Source organism: Pantherophis guttatus, chromosome 3 (assembly GCF_059756535.1).
Source record: "Pantherophis guttatus breed Tessera chromosome 3, ASM5975653v1, whole genome shotgun sequence".
NCBI classification, from domain to species: Eukaryota; Metazoa; Chordata; class Lepidosauria; order Squamata; family Colubridae; genus Pantherophis; species Pantherophis guttatus.
This window is the reverse complement of record NC_142065.1, coordinates 103,249,722-103,271,470: the sequence shown is the minus strand read 5'-3', so window position 1 is coordinate 103,271,470 and position 21,749 is coordinate 103,249,722. Positions and strand designations below refer to the sequence as shown.

General features: G+C 40.1%; 1 protein-coding gene across 3 annotated transcripts in view; it reads left to right on the top strand.

Moving 5' to 3' along the window:
- The first annotated feature begins 1,790 nt into the window (after positions 1–1,790).
- KIAA1614 (KIAA1614 ortholog) overlaps positions 1,791–21,749 on the top strand; it is a 45,543-nt gene continuing 25,584 nt past the window's right edge. The window contains exons 1-3 of one of the 3 annotated variants that reach the window (XM_034409680.3): positions 1,791–2,681; positions 4,314–5,282; positions 7,149–7,212. In XM_034409680.3, coding sequence (XP_034265571.2) covers positions 2,642–2,681; positions 4,314–5,282; positions 7,149–7,212 — 1,073 coding nt within the window. In that variant the 5' untranslated portion in view covers positions 1,791–2,641. Of the gene's footprint in view, positions 2,754–4,313; positions 5,283–7,148; positions 7,213–21,749 lie in introns of all 3 variants that reach the window. The other 2 variants (XM_034409681.3, XM_087890108.1) reach the window with 2 other exon arrangements.

The following is a 21,749-nucleotide window of genomic DNA, read 5'->3' as shown; positions in this document are numbered from 1 at the left end:
CTGTTGAATGAAGTTCCCACATGATCGCCTGGCTTAACAATTCCTACATTCCTCTTCTCTCTGATGCAGTCATGAAACAGGGCATATGTTGCCTCAGAGTGGGGAAGGCCCTGGGGTGTCTAGTGCAATCCTTGCCTTCCAAGGTCTCTCTCACCCTGAGGGACCAGGGTGCTCCAGTTCCCTCCTCTCGGGATTCCCATAAGGGCCTTCTCTTGTGGGTACCCTGAGGTACCACACCCTCTTCCCCATCCCTGTCACCAATCTCTCACTTGGAAGTTCCAGAGCCCATGTTGGAAAAGGAGAGTAAGCTGTTCCATCACTTGGCTGCATTGCTTCTTTCTGCAAGTGAGTGCCATTTTGGAGCAGCCACAATTTGAAGGCTTTCTTTATAGCTCAAGGTGGGGAGTAAAGGCAGTGCATTGTGGGGAGAAACCACCACCATCCCCCCTCCCCCAACAGACCCAAATCACTCCAACCAAGATTTTGAGAAAGTGGCCATATCTTTGAAACCAGGCCGTAAGTAGCTTTCAAGGGGGGGGGGATCTGTCACACATTTGAATGGTCACTAAGTGATTGGTTGTAAGTCAAAAGACTATTTTATATATCTTTGTTGCTGTTATATTTCTGCTATTAACAGAATAATAGCAGAATTGAAAGGGACATTGGAGGTCTTCTAGTGCAACCCTATGTTCAAGCAGGAAATCCTTTACCATTTGAGATAAATTGTCCAGTCCCTCTCACAATTACTGCTATTGAGCCAGGTACCACCTATATTTTATCTGTGCATTTGGTTTTTCTTGCCTAAATGTAGAACTTTACTTTTTTCACTTTTCATTTTTTGATAGTGCCCAATGTTCAAGTCTGTTAAGATCCTTCTATATCTTGAGCCTATATTCTGGAGTGTTGGCTATTCCTTCCAACTTAGTGTCATCTGCAAATTTGATGAGTTCCTCTTCTATCCCTTCATCTAAATCATTGAGGAAGATATTGAAGAGTACTGGGCATAAGACAGAGCCTTTGGGTACCCCTATGCATACTTCCCTCCATGTAGATTTTTTTTGTCTAGACTGCTATAGCCATGTTCAGAAATAATAGACATTTGTTCATTTTCTGACTAAAGTTACTATCCCTGTGAATCTTTGAGTCTCAAAAAATAAATGTGTTAACACTTCAACTACTATTTACACTGGGTTGGCATTGCCTATTGACATTGCCTTAGAGATTTATTTATGTTGATCAACAGTCTTTTGCCTCTTATTCTTTTACCTTCCAAAAGAGGTTCTTTAAGTGGCATATGTGGATTTCTCTCAGCAATTTTTATTTCAATTTCTTCTACTTCCCATATACCATGTCTCGTGATATATAATGTATATTAATTAAACACACGTTTTAGGCAACTTACATCTATTAGATTCACTTTCCTCCCTGCAAAACTGCCTCTACGTCTTCTTGTTTTTCTAAATCTTTGAATTTTGAAAAATTTTAAATTCTAGGCAGGTGTAAAAAAATAAAAAGGGAAGCTAAACTAAAAGGCATTCCTGAATAGCACCCAGAGATTGCCTAACTTCCCCTCCTCACGTCTGCTGCTCAAAATATTCTTCGGTAGACTATGGTAGGAAAAAAAAATCCGACCTTGAAGTGTCGAGTTACAGACTGTAAATTTGTTAAGAACATTCTTGGGCCCGTCAAGGGGAAATAATATTTGAATGAAATTCCCTGGGCCACATTGGACACCTTTCTCCCATCCCGCCGGCCCTCCTCCTCCTCCTGGCTGGACGGCTCCACTGAGCCGTCGCCATGGCAACTCAAGAGCCCTGCTAAACAGGCAAGGCTTTGGGAGCAGCCCGTTCTTGCGGTTAAGCGGGAAGGATTGTTGGTTGGATTCCCTGGTATGCAGCTTCCAGCAGCCAAAAAAAGCCCGTCCTGGCTCCCAAGGCGAAGGCTTTCCTCGTACACAGCTGGCTGGCTGGCTGGAAGAAGCAGAGGGGGAGGGGAGGGGGAGAAAGTGGGAGGAGAGGTCATAGCGCTGCTCAGAAGAGTTACTCCAACTCCAGCCCAAGAGGCGGTCCCCCCACCCACCCAGCCACTGCTCCTTCGCCCGTCTTCGCATCTCGCTTGCGTTGAGGGAGGTGAGGCGCCGAAAGCCCCCGCCGGAAGCGGCGTTTCTGCTCCTCCAGACGGGCTGAGGCCTAAGGGGGGGGGGCTCTCCTGATTCACTTCAGCTGAACTTTGGCAGAGTCGTAGATCTCATTCCCCCCCGCCCTCACACACACACACACACACACACACACACATCTCCGAGGAGGATTGGAGGCTTTAAGCTGCTCTGCTCTCTCGCTTGTTCTCGGCTCCAAATGCCGCTCTGAGGTCTCTTGCCAGGGTCATAATAAACACTTTTCGCCCCCTAATGAACAGCCTGGGCGATCATAGCGGGGGCCGTCAGAAAGCTGGAGAAAATATCGACAATATTCATTTGAAAAGATGATCCCCGCTTTGGAAAGCCGGAAGGAACAAACTAGAAGAAAGTCCTCTCTCCCTCCCTCCCTCTCCCTCTCTCTTTTTGAAGTGTTAATTTAGTGCCTCCTTTCTTCTCTTCGGTAGCCGTTCTCTGAGAAATGGGCTGCCATTCTCACAAACCTTTATGGCTTGGATGGACTTAGGAGCAATGTCTTCCCAAGAAGGTGAGTTTTAAGGAGAGGCACTGATGCCCTCCCTTCCCCTTCCTTTCCCAAGAAGGAACTTCCCAAAGCTGGGTGAGTATCTCTGTTGGTCTCCTTAGTTAGGAGATGGTAACGTTGTTGCTCTTCCGCTGAAACTTCTTCCTCTGCTTTCAAGAGCAGTTTTTTTGCTAAGTGTCTGGAAAAATTTTCCCCTAGTTAACAATCTGGGCAAGGATTGGAAGGAGAATGCCCCATAAATTTTATAAATTTATGGATTTAAGCTCAGTGAGGTCCCTAATCAAAAGGTGTTGAGTGTTAAATCAATAATTTTGCAGTCCTGTATAGAAAAGGGAGTCTTTCTAGCGTGAGGGAGTTGGCGTCTTTCTTAGTTTGGGTGTAGGCAAATTTCCTCTATAACTTCTTTGGAAGGCAGCCTGGCCCCAGAGACAGAGTTGCTGAAATTATTACTGGGCCATGTCCAATATTTACAACAGTTCGGCTCTTAATTTTACTCATGAAGTAGAATGGCCCTCTCTTTTGCATTGCTCCTCAGCTTCAATTTCACACTTTCACATCTTGCTCCTGAAATATGCTTTTTTTTTTTTTTTTAATTTGATTTATATGCCGCCCTTCTCCGGAGACTCAGGGCGGCTTACAATGCGTTAAGCAATAGCCTTCATTCTTTTGTATGTTTTATACAAAGTCAGCTTATTGCCCCCACAAACTGGGTCCTCATTTCACCTACCTTAGAAAGGATGGAAGGCTGAGTCAACCTTGAGCCTTGGAGAGATTCGAACCAGCAGAAATTGCAGGCAGCTGTTTTAATTACAGGGTAATTGAGAGCATACTTCCTTTAACTTTTTTTCCAGTAACATCCCTTGTTAAGCTGGTAAATATGCTTCATTCCAGGGAATCTCAAATATCTTCCAAGCCACTCTACCTTTGAAGGAATTTATTTTAATTACCTTATAATAATCTTATAACATAGTGGCCTAGGGCATTGTGTCCAATGGCCAGAAGCAAGCTTTTGTGATGTAATAACTTCAGATACATACTTGTTTCAATAAGTATAGATATATACTTAGAACCATGCCTGCCAGCTGGGTTGTCGGGTGTAGGAACTGAAAAAGGGAAAAGTTTAGGGCCCTGAAAAATAATAGGGCTCTCTTGGTCTTCCAAATGATTAGCAGAACCAAGTAAAATTAGCAGACTAAGTAAAATCTTAGTATACAAAATAAACATACAAAATTGGAAAATTTTAATTTGTATAAGCTGTACAGGTTACACAGTTCAGATTTTCTTGGCAAAAATATAGTGTAATGTTAATGTAGTTATTTAAATATTTTACCATGTAATAGAAGCTTTGTTGTCAGCAGTAATGAAAAAGGGTTTTAGTGCACCAGAGTTTTTTCCCTGTAAGGAAATTAGAATATAGTCCACATAATTAATGGAATGTGAATTTGCTGGAGGCCAGATTATATTATACAGAATTTTGCACACTTTGTGGAGTAGTAGTATTTTTAGTATACAGCTCTGTACAAAGGTCTTTCCCCAGATAGAAGGTGTCAGCCCATTCTAAAAGATATTAACTTTGGAAAATGTTCCCAAGCAAAGCAACCAGATTTGCTCAAACGATTTTTGTTTTCCCCCCAGAAGGTTTGTTACCAGCTGGACACGAGACCATGGAGGAAAATTTCTCTACTGAAAAAAGAATAGGCAGCATAAAGCAGTGTGCTAAAAATACTTCTAGACCCAAACAGCCTGACAAATGCTCTGAACATGTAAATAATTTTTCTCTTAGTGGGCCAACATGGATTCCAGTGGGACAGAAAGGGTCTGTAAGTAAGTCCACCTCTGTTTTGCAATCTAAGGTTAAAGCTCTTAAAGAGAAAAGGAACCTCATAAACAAGCGAACTGAAGCAACATCCCAGGAAGAGGCTTCTCTAAGGAAGCTTAAAGCATGGAAAGGAAAGCCACCAACAGACCCTGTTCTTCAGAATGCAGTAGTGGAGCCACAAGCTCAAATCCGCACTTACTTAACAGATGTGCTGCTGGACAGCACTGAGTATCCACATCAGATGCAGGAGGAATTTCAGGGAACAAGCCTTCCAGATCCATACATCAATGATTTTGAAACACAATCTATGGCAACAGGAGAGCCCACAGGCATGAGTCCACCAAAGGAATTCAGGAGGCTCCCAGGAAGAAACATATCAGATAAAAAGAGTTCTTTAGGAAGTTCAACAAAAAAGGTACCCTTAAATGCCATCTCTGGAACTGGCTCTTTAAAGGACTTTTCCTTTATCCCAACATCTTTTGAAGAAACAAATGGTAGAGAAGACCATCTAATTCGGCCTAAGGAGTTTGACAGCAATTCTGTGAAAAAGAATGACAGCTCTGAGGTGGCATCAATTGGGAGGATTTGGAGAACGGAGAGCTGGGACAGTCTTGGCAGTAGCAGCAGCAATGTCAGTACTTTGTCTTTAGCAGAGAGAGTGGAAAGAAACCGGACTAAGTTGCAGGAGATGCTGAGCACATCACAGTTGAACAGAAGTTATTTGCAGGAACCTCATACTTTGGATACTTACCAGAAGGAAACCCAAGACCTTGGGCCTAATGATGGTAGGTTGATGTGATGAAAATTGGGTGATAAAAATTGAAATATCTTTGTAATTTGGATAGGTGATAAAATGTCTCAGAAATGATTACAGTAGAGAATCTGTAACGTAACCAGATTTCTGCAGCTCCTACTCCATTTATTTTGCACAGTTCATCTTTTAGGTTATCCCACTCTTGGGCTTTGATCTAAATTTTGGGTTTTTTAAATCCCTTTCTTTGGATCTCCAAGAGAAGTAAAATCTGATGATGAAACCAAAATCCATTTTACCTTGGTTTTGAACTTTTCTTGTGTGTTTTATACTCATTCCTTACATCTCTTAATAATGGTCATTGATTTTCTGTGGGATTGTAACAATGAAGAAAATGTGAAACTAATTGCATTTTAATTGTGGTTCTGATCAATCCCTCCATTTAAAAAAAGAGACAAAAATGAAAAATGATTGGTTTTAAACTCAATAGGTAGGGAAAAGAAGGGAAACATATACACAGTATGAACTTGAATCCTGACATTTCCGTGTGTGTTTTTCTCATGTTATTTAGGGAATACTTGGAAATGTTGACAATTAGTTAAAATCTTTCTATTTGTTCTAATGGACATGGTGTCATATGTATATGTAAGTATGCAAGAGAGTTTTCAGCATCCTTCAAATAGGATGATGAGATAAGGAAGTGTAACTGTGAAGTTAGTTGAGATAATTTGAGTGAAACTTTTAGATCTGATGTTGAAAACAAGAGAATAAAAGTGTAAACTACTGTTTAAATGTTGATTTATTGGCTTGACAATTGACATATATTCTATTTAATTTAATATTTGCATGACACTTTAATTCATACCATTTAACACTGTGCACTTTTCAAAAATTATTCAAAATAATTGCTTCTGCCCATGTCCAAGCATGAGAACAGCATGTCCTATTCATTCAAGTAGCTCAATGTTTTCCAGGATCTTATACAAGACTTAAAGAAGGCAGACAGTAGCCTGAAAAAAAAACTCAGCTGCTTTAAATATTACAGTAAAAATTCTGAAAGATCTGAAGCATTTCTGAATAATTTCTGAAGTATCAACAGCTCCGATAACGATTTCCATGGGCATATTGGTAGTCTAAATGTAAGGTGGCCTAGAGGTGAAGACACTCGCCTCCCATTTGAAAAATTGAGAGTTCAATCCTAGGTAGTGACAGATGTTTCTTTATTGGGGCACAAAGAAAATATCTGTTGTAAACTCTGCATAGGTGTCAGGAAGGGCATCTGGCCAGTAAATGCTCAGCTGCATTCAGTTGCTTTGACTCCACCTTGAAGCAAGGGATTATAACATTGTAAAAAGAAAAAAATGGTAATCTAAAGATATATCCTCATTTCATGGACAAACCATTTTCTGTACTTCATTCCATAATTCATTTTATTAAAATACATCATCACTCTGCATTTGATGCAGTGAACTGTACAAGATAAAGAGTATATGAAGCAAAATTTAGATACAGTAATTTATGGGCCACAATAGGTATCATAGTGGAAAAAGAATATTAAATTCTCACACAATATTATACTAAGGGAAGAAGGACTGATACAAAATGTTTTACTGGTGGTATGTTACTTCAGCATGGGTTGCTGAAATTGACATTTTGTTCTTTAAATATTTTTACATAGGTAATGATTGGGTTGGATAATTTTTCCAAATTTGATAGCAATATGGTAAAGTTCAACAATCTTTGGAAAATTATAATAGATTGACACACAGCAATCATGAAAAAATGGATAATATCAGCATTGAAGAATACTGAAACAAAGGGTATCTTTTTAATGTTCTGTTATGTTTCTTGGGACTAAAATGAAAATTAATTAAGTACTTCTTTTATCACATGATTACAGAGATTGTGCCGAATGATGGAGCCTGGGATTCTAATGTCTCCTTACAGGATTCTGAAGGCTATCGGTAAGATTACAGAGCTACTAAACTAAGGTTGATTGCTTGATTATATACCATCGTCATTTTTGACTCCTAGTGACCATGTACATTTTCTCTATGAAGATCTGTATCTAACATGGTTTTTCAGGTCTTCCAATAAGCAGGAGTGTCAAAATGTCAGCTCATGGGCTGGATGTGTCACATGCAGGCCACGCCCACCCCAGCTCCGTGAAGGGAAAAAGTCACGAAACATCACGTGACAGCAACATGACCCCGCAAGTTTGACACCTGTGCAATAGTGCATCTATTGCCTTTGTAATTAAGTCTATCCAGCCTACTTGCTGATTACCCTTTTCGTTTTGTTTCTTCCACCTTCCCCAACATTAGAGCCTTTTCCAGTCTTTGCATAATGTATCCAGAATAGGATAATTTGATCCTGGTCATTTATGTTTTGAGTGAGAAATCGGGATTGATTTATTCAATGATTCATTGATTTGGGTTTTTTTTTTGGCTGTCCATAATATTCTCAGGAGCCTTTTCCAATATCTCTGCCCCCCCTGGTGTTGGCAGGGGGGCAGAGATCGACCTTGAGGCCCCTCACCTGTGGGGTGTCTCAGGGGTCGGTTCTCTCACCTCTCCTGTTCAACATCTATATGAAACCGCTAGGGGAGATCATCCATGGTTTTGGGGTGAGGTATCATCAGTACGCTGATGATACTCAGCTTTATATTTCCACCCCGAACCAACCCATGATGCCCTCGATGTGATGGCCCGGTGCCTGGAAGCGGTACGGGTCTGGATGGGTAGAAACAAATTGTAACTCAACCTGGCCAAGACCGAGTGGCTGTGGGTACCGGCATCTCGGTTCAGGGGAGAGGTGCCATCGCTGACTATAGGGGGTAAAGTTTTGCCCCCTGTAGACAGGGTGCGCAACTTGGGTGTCCTTCTGGATTCACGGTTGAGCTTAGAAGACCAGATAACGACCGTGACCAGGGGGGCATTTGCCCAGTTGCGTCCCTACTTGGACCAAGATGCCCTACGCACAGTTACTCATGCACTAGTCACCTCACAGATTGACTACTGCAACGCTCTCTACATGGGGCTGCCCTTGAGGACCACTTGGAGGCTTCAGCTGGTGCAAAATGCAGCCGCGCGGGTTGTGATGGGAGAATCCTGATACTCCCATGTTACACCCCTCATGCGCGGTTTGCATTGGCTACCGGTTGCCCTCCGGGCGAGATTCAAGGTGCTGGTGTTGACCTATAAAGCCCTACATGGCTTAGGACCAGGATATTTGGCGGACCACCTACAGCCAGCAACAACATCCCATCGCCCGGTTCGTGCCCATAGAGAGGGCCTACTCAGGGTGCCGTCGGCTAGACAGTGGCGGCTGGCGGCCCCCAGGGGTAGAGCCTTCTCGGTTGGGGCACCCACCCTCTGGAATCAACTCCCCTTGGAGCTCCAACTAGCGTCTGACCTTCGCACCTTCCGACGGGAATTAAAAACTTGTCTTTTCAAATCCCTTGACCTGGTCTGATGACGGGGTTTTAAGGGTTTTAATGGGTTAATTTTAAATTTTTTAGATTTTAATCTTTATTTTTATTGTGGCTTGTGTTTTATTGTTGTGAGCCACCCTGAGTCCATTGTGAGATAGGGCGGCATATAAGCCAAATAAAATAAATAAATAAAATAAATAAAAATAAATACAACATTCAAAAGCATCAATATTCTTTCTGTCCTGCTTCTTCAAAGTCCAACTTCCAACTAAACTAAGGTATTATGGGTTTTTCAGTTCTCTGTTAGGGGAAAAAAAGAGTTTTTCCAAATGACAATAGCCATTTACTATAACATATCTTAAAACTCATGAGTGAAGGCAAATATGCGTATCCCAGGACAAGGTTGCAGGATCCAATCCAAATCCTCAGGGAACTTCTCACCAGGATGTGTGGTTACCAGGAGTCTGAAAAATCAGAAGACTAAACCTCTGGACCAGGTGACTAACCCAGATTGGATCCTGCAATATCTTAAAACCTTTTCAGTTTGGCATTTGCTCTAAATATACATTTATCAAAATACATGCAGAAAAAAAATGTCTAATTTCTTTCAGGCCACATTAGGGATTCTGAAAAAAGAGAGAACAATTGTTGGTCCAAAAGGCACAATTTAGTTGTTTTCTAATGTTCCACTCCTCCTTGTTGCTTTTGATGGTTTACCTAATTCTAGGGGAAAAAATATCAGAACTCTGTATTTTAATACAGAGCTGAAAGGCTTTGTGTCTGTGACTCTGGAGGGCTGGAAGCCACTTAACATGTCCTTCCTCATTGCTCCTTTTACAGAGAGACGTGTACCAGATTTATCCTCCCTCTGATCAGCAGATATCCTGGTCAATCAGACTTGACCTATGTCCAAATGCTCCTGATAGAACTCTTATTACAGAGCATGTGGCTAGGTTTGTACAGCAGCATATAACATCTGCTGGAACCTGCTGTGCCAAGTTCCTTCAACACAGATACGTTTTGTATGGTCTTAGATTTTATTTATTTATTTATTTATTTTTGAATTTGTATACCGCCCTTCTCCCTGAGGACTCAGGGCGGTGAACAGCCAGATAAAAACACCAGATACAAATATTAAAACACATTTAAAAATATATATAGATTTGGCCCCGTTAATTAAAAACGATCAGCAAAACAGAACAATTAATAAAACCCTTAAAAAGAAATTAAGCCAGCCCGGCTTGTTGAAAAAAGAAAGTTTTAAGGGAACGGCGGAAGGCACTGAGGTCATGGATTCTCCTTATCTCAGGGGGCAACTGATTCCAGAGGGTAGGTGCCCCCACAGAGAAGGCCCTCCCCCTGGGGGTCACCAGCCTGCATTGTTTGGCTGATGGCACCCCGAGGAGGCCCTCTCTGTGGGAGCGCACGGGTCGGTGGGAGGTCGTCGGTGGCAGTAGGCGGTCTCGAAGATAGCTAGGCCCTATGCCATGGAGCGCTTTAAAGGTGATAACCAACACCTTGAAGCGCACCCGGAAGACCACCGGGAGCCAGTGCAGTTCACGCAGGAGCGGTGTTACATGGGAGCGCCACGCTGCTCCCGTCACTACCCGCGCTGCTGCGTTCTGGACCAGTTGGAGCCTCCGGGTGCTCCTCAAAGGGAGCCCCATGTAGAGAGCATTGCAGTAATCAAGGCGAGAGGACACGAGGGCATGAGTGACTGTGCACAAGGCATCCCGATCAAGAAAGGGCCGCAACTGGCGGATCAGGCGAACCTGATAAAAGGTCCCCCTGGTTACAGCCGTCAGATGTTCCTCCAAGGACAGCTGTGTATCCAGGAGGACTCCCAGATTGCGAGCCCTCTCTGTGGGGGCCAAAGACTCGCCCCCAATAGTCAGTGATGGAGTCAACTGACTATATCGGGATGCCGGGAACCACAGCCACTCAGTCTTGGAAGGGTTGAGCCTGAGCCTGTTTCTCCCCATCCAGATCCGTACAGCCTCCAGGCACTGGGACATCACTTCAAGGGCATCGTTGGGGTGGCCTGGGGTGGAAATGTACAGCTGAGTATCATCAGCGTACTGATGGTATCTCACCCCAAAGCCACGGATGATCTCGCCCAGCGGCTTCACATAAATGTTGAACAGGAGGGGCGAGAGGACCGACCCCTGAGGCACTCCACATATAAGAGGCCTCGAGGTCGACCTCTGCCCCCCTGCCAACACGAACTGCGACCGGTCGGAGAGAAAGGAGGAGAACCACTGTAACACGGTGCCCCCCATCCCCAACTCTTCCAACCGGTGCAGCATGATACCATGGTCGATGGTATCAAAAGCCGCTGAGAGGTCTAACAGGACCAGAACAGAGGAGCAACCCCTGTCCCGAGCCCTCCAGAGATCATCAACCAACGCGACCAATGCCGTTTCCGTGCTGTGCCCAGGCCTGAAACCAGACTGGAACGGATCCAGATAGGATGTTTCCTCCAGGAATTGCGGGAACTGTCGCGCGACCACACTCTCAACAACCTTCGCCAGGAAGCGAAGGTTGGAGACAGGACGGTAGTTGGCCAATATTGCTGGATCCAGGGACGGCTTCTTGAGGAGAGGCCTCACCACCGCCTCCTTCAAGGCCGCGGGGAAGTAACCCTCACTCAACGAAGCGTTGATCATGTTTTATGTAATTTTACATGTCACATTTTACATGGAGTTTAGATACCATCACGTTTTTCTAATTTTAGACATTACCACATTTTATATGGTAACTTCCTTAAAACCTAAACGTAGATCACTCCTTCTGGACTTTGCTCATGGACACCATCAGTGAGCTGTTGGACATCATTACTTGGTCTGCTGTGTGGATGCTTGGGTGGTTTAGGGGTGGGGAATTTTTGGTGAGTGGGGGTATGTCTGGGGATTGTCATGTGTGTTGGGCTTGGTCTCTGGGTGTTATGTGAATTTCGTTGTATGGGTATACTGTGTATATATGTACAATGACAAACTTTATATAAAAAAATGCTCATGGGTACATTGTACCCATTTCAGCTTGTAATAAATTGATTGAACTGAAATAATTGAGAAATGAGAAAGATGTTGCAAAGTAGCACCATAGAACAGCTAAAAGCAAAGCTTTGATACTAGAAAGCATGTGCAGAATTTTGTGAGCATGTTATGGATTTGCTTGCAGATTGGCCTCCTCATAAGATTGGCAGGCCCTAAATACTAGCATCATTATGAACTGATAAATTGCCTTTTCATGAATGGTATTTTACTCTCTGGGATGTCATCTGCCGTTCCAGATTATTTCAGTCTTTTTATTCTGGACAGATAGCATCACTTCCAAACTAAGCACTGAATTGCAGCCATCGAGTTTTTATGCATTTTAGCAATGTTTAAGGAACCTAGGTTCCTTAAACATTCTATAAATGAAGATCTTGTCCTAGTGGTTGATATTTTGCTTTGTAACATTTCCCATTTAATATTTTTGAACTAAGAAACAGCAACAATAAAAATCAAGATAAAGAGGGAGTTTTAGGAAAAGGTGTTTATGGGATCATTTTCTGAATTTGGCAACTAAAGTTGGGAGACAAGGGAACATTGGTGTAGATCTGTGTTTATATCAGGGTTCCAAGTAACACACCCAACGAAATAAAACTCTTGAGGCTTGAAGTTCTTCAAAGCTACAGTTTATTAGAGATGTCATATTGGTACATCTGGGAAAACCCAAATCTGAAAGTTTCCAGGTTTTCCCCACCCAAAGAAAAGTTCAAGTTTCTGCCCAATACCTACAAGTCCATCACATGGTCCAATTAAACATCATCCCAACTGGAGATGCCTCCCAAGTCCAGCCTTCAAAGGTGCAAGACAATTTGTCGTTGACTTTCTGAGGAAGGAATGTTATTATGACTATATATCACCCTGGCTCTATACAATCCCCCCTCCCAGTTTCCCATAGTAGTAAATGTGGCAGGTCTGAAGGCCTAATGCAAAAGATGGCTTCCAGGCCTGACAGTTTATTTGAGTTTAATGTACTATCTTAAGATGACACTTCTGTAACTGATTTTCGTATCAAATTTGTGAATATGATAAGAGGTTTGTATGGAATATAAACAATTTCAAAATGAGCAAAGGATAGTATTCTAAAAATAGAGGACATGCAATGCTGCAAATACTTGGCATTCATTTCTAGGAAATGTATGTAGAATATTTGAATTGAAATATTTTTCTAATATATAATCAAATGTCAAATCAAATATAGCTCTAAAATTATATAATTCATACATATATAGCTGTTTGTCTATCCATGCACCCTTCCCTCTTGAATTTATAAATATCTGCAATTTTTATACTTGAGAACTAGCATATATTCCAACAAAATATATACCTATGCATCATTTCCCTTTTAAAACTAAAGTGTTAAATTGATTAGACTAAGCAATACTTGGACTTTGAACATTTTACTTAAGATTTTACAAAGTCCTTTAAATGCAATTTTAGTAATGACTTCATGTGATAATCCAACAAAAAGAAAATTGTATTGTGTTGATAAACTAGACTCAATAAAATTACAGATAATCCAATTTTACCTAAATAGTAGATAAAGAGAAATATTAGTATTCAATGTTACCCAAATAGTTACCAATATATCCAGATTACTCATCCTGTCATAAAATGGTGACCTTCTGACAGCATGTCCTTACCTTACCTATTTTTAAAAAATTATTAACTTTCAAAAAGGTATAAAATGCAACAAAACAATGAAAAAAGTATTAGAAAACGTGATAAGGAAAGTTTTAGAGTGTGCAGAGATGGATAGACTCACAAAAGAAATACAAGATAAGGGAGAAACAGTACTATATGGTTTGGAATAAATGGTTAGAGGAGAGGTGTAAAAGGTAAGGAAAGATTAAATGAGGAAAATATAGGAGTTAGAACGTAATAACAAACTTGTAGAAATGGAAATGACACATGATATATGATTGTAATTTAGTAAATTGATATATTAATATGTATAAATAAATAATAGAACCACTTGTATAGATAAAGGTAAATTGAAGTAACAGGGAAAATGGATATACAGTATAAGAGATGAATACTGATGTGGAAATGTAAAGAAGAAAATTGTAAAAAAAATGTTTTTTAAAAAAAGAAAAAAGAATTAGAAAGAAGAGGGATAGAGAAAAAACAAAATTGTACTGTGTATTGTATAACATGTTATATAACAGACAGTACTTCTATCATCATAAAAAAGTCAAATCTTTAAAATCCAAGGTTTAATGGGAATCCTTATGAATAGGCAGCAGAATTTGGCAACTTGATAGGTAGCTTTTGCATTTTGTCTCATATAAAGTAAAATGTACACTGTCTTGTATCTTGGGAATTTTTTTAAAAAGCTATTGAAGTAATATTTCTTTTGATTAGAATACAATATATAGTATAAAAAATGCTCCTAATTAAGTTTTGCTTGAGTCAAATGGCATAATCCCAGTATAATATATTTTTTTCTGAATCCACATTCCAAGATTATTGAGGGGAAAGTGTTAAAAGAGCTTGCAAGAAGGCTCCATTAATAGTTGGCTTAACTCACTTTGAAGCTAGTAGTGTTGATCCATTGCTTAATTATTTCTTCGGCCATATCCAGCTCAAATATTAGGAAAAACAGGTGACAAGCCTAAAAGAATACAGTTCACCCACCATTTAGGTATATAATTGTCCCTTGTGCTTATTGTAAACAGGTCAGTGGAATCCTTTCTAGCAAATAATGTTACCTTGTTGGACCCAGGAGTCATGCCTTCTCTGTAGCAACACCTTTCTTGTGGAACACCATCCTCCTGAGTCCTTGAGGCTGTGAGGATGGCCACCTATTTATTAGCTCCATGTCTCTCCTGGTTGGTCAAAGCATCTTTGAAGGCAGGTAATTGTTTGATTTCAAGTGGTTGTGAATTCAGTCTTGAGTGAAGGAGGCAGTAGTCCCTTTGATGGGAATGAGATTGGGCTGCAGCTTCAGAGGACCCTGAAGTAAATGATTTATGTGGACCCCTTTTAATTAGGCTTCAGGCCTTGGTTATTGTACTGAGGTGGCATTGATCACACAGGTATATAATCGTTGGCAAGTTCAAGATAGAACTAAAGAGACCGTTTGAGGCTGAGCCGGTCCTAAAGCACCCCAACCCCAAGGAGCCATTTGTGATCCAAGTAGATGCCACTCTGAGCCTTCTTTATCTTTTGGTAGCTTTTGATAACTGTGGTGTCCTTCTGGATCAGCCCAAGGAATTGCGAGGAGAGAGGCAAAATTAATAAGGTGATTCTTCTCCCTCTTCAGTCTGATATTGATGAGGGGAAGGGATCCATCCCTAAGTCCTTGCAGTGTAGAGATCCTTGGAGTTTAACCCTCTCTCCAGTTCTATTAACATCTATATGAAGCTGTTGGGCAAGATCAACTAATGACACAGAGTTAGGTATTATCAGTATGTTGTTGATACCCAGTTTACATCTCAACTGTGGGCTGATCAAGTGATGCCATCATCTTATACTATGGTCTAAATAGGGATGAACTGGCTTAGGTTCAATTCTAAGAAAGGTGAAGTGCTATTGTTTTGGGAGCTGTGCAGCTCCAAAGATTTCTGCAATTCTGTATATGCTAACTAACCCAGAGAAAACTTGTGCACAATTTGGAAGTTTTCCTAAATTTCTGGATCCTGCTTGAAGACCAATTAGCAGTTGTAGCTAGGAGGACCTTTGCATAAATCTATTTTGTGTACTTATTCTATCCATTCCTGAATTAGGGTTTTTTCTTTCCCTCACTCATTCCTTAGTCATTTCTCTGAAACTCTTCCCATTTGTTAATTCTGCCCCATTTCCAAGGACAGGTCAACATTCTTTCTTACCATGTAATACCTCTATTTTATGAGTGCTCAGTGGCTAAGACGCTGAACTTGTCAATCAGAAAGGTGGGCAGTTCAGCGGTTTGAATCCGTAGCGCCGCATAAAGGAGTGAGCTCCTGTTACTTGTCCCAGCTTCTGCCAACCTAGTAGTTCGAAAGCACGTAAAAATGCAAATAGAAAAATAGGGACCACCTTGGTGGGAAGGTAACAGTGTTCTGTGCACCTTTGGCATTTAGTCATGCCAGCCACATGATCACGGAATCGTCATCAGACAGTGCTCTTCAGCTTAGAAACGGAGATGAGCACCGCCCCCTAGAGTTGGGAATGACTAGCACATATTTGCAAGGGGAACTTTTACCTTTAATCTGCTTCTGGATATAGATCAAGGTGCTTTAAGAAGGCCCTGCACCAGAATATCAAATGAGTCTGATATATGATATGAACTGTCTGGTCCCTGGCACAGTTGTACCATATTATGTTTTATTATTTTACCATTTTTCTTTTCTTAGCCCTCATTAATGGTGATTGGCAAATGTCTAGTCATATGAATTAAATAAAACTGGTGTATCATATAAGGCTTGGAAAAATCATTCCCATGCTCTCACTGGTTCCCAACAGGCCAATTTAGGTAGAATTGTGTCTGGGTGGTTCAAGATGAATTGTCAGAAAATTGAGGTCTTTCAGCTTTATAGTCTATATTAGGTGATGTCATCCTGCTGTTGCTGCCAACCTTTTTTGTCTTCTTCAAAAGAAATATTTCTTTTAGGTTTCCAGTATGCTAGAGCTCTTTGAAGGATTTTTAAAAATCACTGATGAATGCATTGATCAGGTCTTTTTGGGCCATTATGCATATTCAGTTAAATTACCTCTTCCTAAAATAGTCCTATTGGCTGCACTGGGGTTTTTTTTATGACATATGCCTATAGACTCTATACTAACTTGTCATATCAATTATAATGATCTATGACTGTAATAAACACTAATTTGATTCGTGATACCAAGCCACTATCTTCCCTCAAGCTTGAGGTCTCACAACTTTCCGTAAAATAGCAATAAGGAATCAGTAATCTTGAATTATACCTATTAACTGTCTTTTCTTTAGTTTGCCCATTCCATGTTAACCTCACAGATCTAGATTGTAGTGATTCCATTAGGATGGTATCTCAGAGAGATTCATGTGGTACTATTTGGGAACTACATTTTGTTACTAAAGGTAAATGATCACTCTCAGTCCTGGCTAAAATTTATGGATGGATAGACTTGGAGACCTCAGTACAAGAAATTATATTGTAATCTGCAGCTGACAATTTATCATCTGAGTAAGATGAATGTAGTTACTCAAGGTAACTACATTCAGAATAAATAAATCTAGTTGGAATGACATTTACACAATCCATATGCTAGATTACTCCTATTGTTCAGGGAGGACCTTGAAGACACAGTAGGCCCTTTGCCAGCTCTGGGGACCAATTTTGAAAGTGCATAAATGACTTCATTTGAGAGGCCCATTTAGTCTTTAAATCGCCTCTGATAATCATGTAAGTTTGAAGGGCAGATCTTTTCAGTATGTAATATTGTATATAACTCTAGGTCAGCATTATCCAAAAATTATTGCTCTGGAGAGCTGAGGCTAGAAGCAATGGCTTGCCAAATGCCACAATAGCTGTTTTACGGCAAAAGCAAAATTTCAATCAAGACTTCTTGAATTATTATGCTCCATCAACTCAAATGATAAATCATTTGGTAGGCCTGAATGAAACAATCTTTTTGTGTGAAGAGTCATGCATAGTTGTCCATTCGTAAACACAATGATGCAGGAATAACAAGATCATTGTTGTGTTATTACAGTGCAAGCTTCGCCCTTTTGCACTTGTGTTGTGACATTGCAAAATAGATTTAATCACTTGCCCCATTCCTGTAATGCTAGTAGTAGTCACATTCTGTGATCACTAGTCACTGATTGTGTTCTATTTTGCATAGTATGCCATAGGCCCTATTCAAAAATCACCAGGGCAGAGCTGGGCTAGAAGGGAAAAACAGTAGAGAAAAGAATACAAGTTAGAAATTAATATGTAATAAACATAAACATTTATTTATTTTTGATGCTCCCAAATCATGCAGAAAAATGCATAAAATTCTTAGTACAGAGGTCAGCATGTTTCCATGTATTAATGTATGTTCAAGTATTACATATAATTGAAGCTGCAATATATATTCAAAATACAAATCAAACTTTGTCATCAAATAGGGCATTTGAAAAACAAGAAAATGTCCAACTTAAAAGGCAGAAAGGTCAGTTCAAAAATATTTCTGAAATTCAACTTTATATTATATAAAGTTCATCCTAAGCGTTTAATCAGGACTAGTTTGGTGTACTGGTTAAGGCAATGGGTTAGAAATTGGGAAACTGAGTTCTGCTCCTACTTAAGTATGAAGTGAGCTGAGCGACCTTAAGCCAGTCATTTTCTCTCAGCCCTAAGAAGCAGACAATGGCAAACCCTTTCTGAAAAAAATAGCCAAGTAAACTGCAAGGTTTACTTATTCAGGCAGTTGCCAGGAGTCAACACTGACTCAAAGACATGCCCAAGATGCGTAGTAGATACAAACTTTTTCAAGTATTTTATTGTGCCAAACCAAATAAAGAGAGAATAGAATAGAATAGAATAGAATAGAATAGAATAGAATAGAATAGAATAGAATAGAATAGAATAGAATAGAATAGAATAGAACAGAATTCTTTATTGGCCAAGTGTGATTGGACACAAGGAATTTGTCTTGGTGCATACGCTCTTGGAGTACATAAAAGAAGAGATACATTCGTCAAGAATCATAAGGTACAACACTTAATGATAGTCATAGGGAACAGTCAATATAAATCTTAAGAATACCAGCAACAAGGTTACAGTCATACAGTCATAAGTGGAAGGAGATGGGTGATAGGAATGATGAGAAGTAATGCAGACTTAGTAACTAGTTTGACAGTGTTTAGGGAATTATTTGTTTAGCAGAGTGATGGCGTTCGGGGAAAAAAATGTTCTTGTGTCTAGTTGTTCTGCTGTGCAGTGCTCTATAGCATCATTTTGAGGGTAGGAGTTGAAACAGTTTATGTCCAGGATGTGAGGGGTCTATAAATATTTTCACAGCCCTCTTTTTGACTCATGCAGTATACAGGTCCTCAGTGGAAGGCAAGTTGGTAGTAAACCAGAGAGCTAAGAAGAGCTAATAAAATAATATCTAAATAAATTTTTAAAAGAAAAAGGAGAGGAAAAAGAGGCCTGGAGATTCACCTCATATAGAGAACATTTGATCAAATTGTTTGTTCCTCCTTTTATCTCTGAACCAAACGCCTAACTCAAGATTTAATAGGGCATACATAGCTGCAGTGCAGTGCTGCAGAGATTGGGTGTCTCTTTGGAGAGATGTTTGGTTCTTTCTTTTTCTCTTTGTGACTCCCTACAAGGGAGTAATCTACCGTCAGGGCCGGATTTTCCTATAGGCTAACTAGGCTTCAGCCTAGGGCCTCAAGATCAAGAGAGGGCCTCAAGATCAAGAGGGGCCTACATTCAAATTGTTAGCAAAATTAAAATTACACTTTCACTATAGGTGAAAGGGCCTCATAAGTGGAATAGCCTAGGGCCTCTTTTCATCTAAATCCGGCCCTGTCTACAGTGCACCATGAGTTCAATTCCTGACAGAGGATTTGAGCCCCATAGATATATCAATGGCTACGTATGCCTGAGGAGTCCCAAGTAAGGACAACAGCTGTCATGTGCTGCCTCCCAGTGAACAGCATAAGTAAACCACCTGATAGGGTATGCCATGTTTAAAAATGGAGCAATTCCTCCCCCTCTCCCCAGGAGGGAAAGGGAAAGTAACGTAAAATCTCATAAAACAGGGCATATGACATATGTGACTTCTGTATGGTTTGAGGGATTACAAAAAGGCAGGTGGGTTGTATATGTGATTCTAAAGATGAACTTTACAAAATGAAGCTTTCTGAAACTACATTCAAGAAGGTTGGATGCCTGGATAATACAAATTAGGCTAGAAATCAAGTCATAATACGATCTGGAGCCTCTTGTACTGAATGCTTTTTTTGTTTGCTTGTGTGTGTGTGTGTGTGTGAGAGAGAGAAGTGCTTGAAACAAAGTGTTTTGTGGAAAAATGTATCATATGTTTTATTTTCTAAAGAATTTGCTTTATCAGAATAGTGTTATTTGGGATGATAAGGCTCCCACCTAGTTAGCCTTCTGGAAGATAGCATTACATGCCTTTGGGCCATTCTTTCTCTCAACATGACCTACATCCTAGGAGAGGTTTCTATTTTACCTTGAGCTGCTGAATGAAAGGCTAAATATTAAATAAATATACATAGATAAGCAGGCGTCCTGGAAGCATAATATATCGCATTGGAGGGGCTTCTTTAAGCTCAGCGTCTGAAGAATTTTAAAGAAAGCATGTTATTTCAAATAGGTTGCCAAACTTCATTGGAAGCATGTTTTATCTCTTCATGTCTGAAAAAGACCTGCAAAAACAATCTGTATGCATATTACTAGCCTCCATGTGCAATTACATTCTAGGCTGAAAGAGTTAAACTTGGATCAGCCAAAGTGACTCACTAAGCTGATTAAAGTAATTGTAAAGATTATGATCAAGACAAATAGGAAATGTCTGAGTGTGTTGGTAAACTCTGTAGGGGAGAAAATGGGTCACATGATAAGATGGCAAACCACAATAGGGCAAATGTTTAAAGAAGCAGCAATATCAGCTTTTATCGGTATATGTTATAGATATAACGAAAAGCTGACGTAATATTAATAGGGGAAATTAATAGGGGAGTAATTAATTACCTGAATAAAGAAGGATAATATAATAAATTTATAATTGTAAAAAGACATTGTAATTTGTCTAAATAAAAATACAGTACTACACTGTTTATATTTTGCTGGTTAGACAAGCCATACATTTTAAAATGTATAAATGGTCAAAATTCAGAAGGTCTCTTTTACATTTTATCTGAGAAAACCATTTGTTTTTCAGTTTTATCCACTATTTGTTCTCTTTAGAGATCTCAGAAGTGCATATTCTGTTCAGTTGTTTGTTTGGCTGTTGTGGGCATATATAGTATTGTCTGCAAAATACCTGCTAAAGAATATTTCTATGCATAATTGAGCCTGCAATAATGGTTGTAAATCATGACTGCCATAAAGTGGCTTATCATATGACCAGACTGATTTTAAGGCCTTTTTGTGGCCTTAACACCATAGTTGTTAAACTAATCCATTATTTGCTATGTGACAATTTTTGCAGGAAATTGGAAGTAAACGCTGGTTTCCAGTAAATACGTTGTAAATTGCAGTCACATCACTGTGGGGGCTGCAAACAGCCATAAATATACATGCAGGCCAAGTGCACGTGACTTCAAGAGGAGCCCAAACATTGGAACTTTGAAACGGGGTCATAAGTCTCATTTTTGGAATCTGTGGTAACTACAAACAGTCACTAAATGGCTGGTTGTAAGTTAAGAACTACCTGTAGTTAAATATATGCGATAGATAGGTAGGTAGGTAGGTAGGTAGGTAGGTAGGTAGGTAGGTAGGTAGGAAGGGAGAGAGAGAGAGAGAGAGAGAGAGAGAGAGAGAGAGAGAGAAAGAGAGAAGAAAGAAAGAAAGAAAGAAAGAAAGAAAGAAAGAAAGAAAGAAAGAAAGAAAGAAAGAAAGAAAGAAATGCTATTTCTCATAAAAATCTGAAGCAGTGTATAATCATACTCCATTAGCTGAATTCAAATCCTGGAAGTCCCTCTTCACTGTTTAAAAATTGGTACAGCCTGATTATTCTTCTTGCTCCTGGCTGATCTCAGGGGAAAAGCAGGTTTGTCTGATTATTGTTTGGGTGGGAGAACTGGGATTGAAAAGGAAAGGTGGAGGGTGGGGATGGGGAAGAAGGCAGACCATGCCTGCAAACAGTGCCAGAAAAGCTGCACCAATGCTTTCACAACAAATCAAAGCCACCTTTGGGCCATCTTTACCTCTAATTTTTTACTTAGAATAAATAGCTTTTTACTAACACTCATCCCTTTACTCTTACATGAACAAATGCCTGCCTTAAGTTTATTTTATGAATGTTAGTTGTATATCTTTCTTGAACACTTTAGCATTGCTACTGCCTTCTTATTGTTGATATTCTGGCT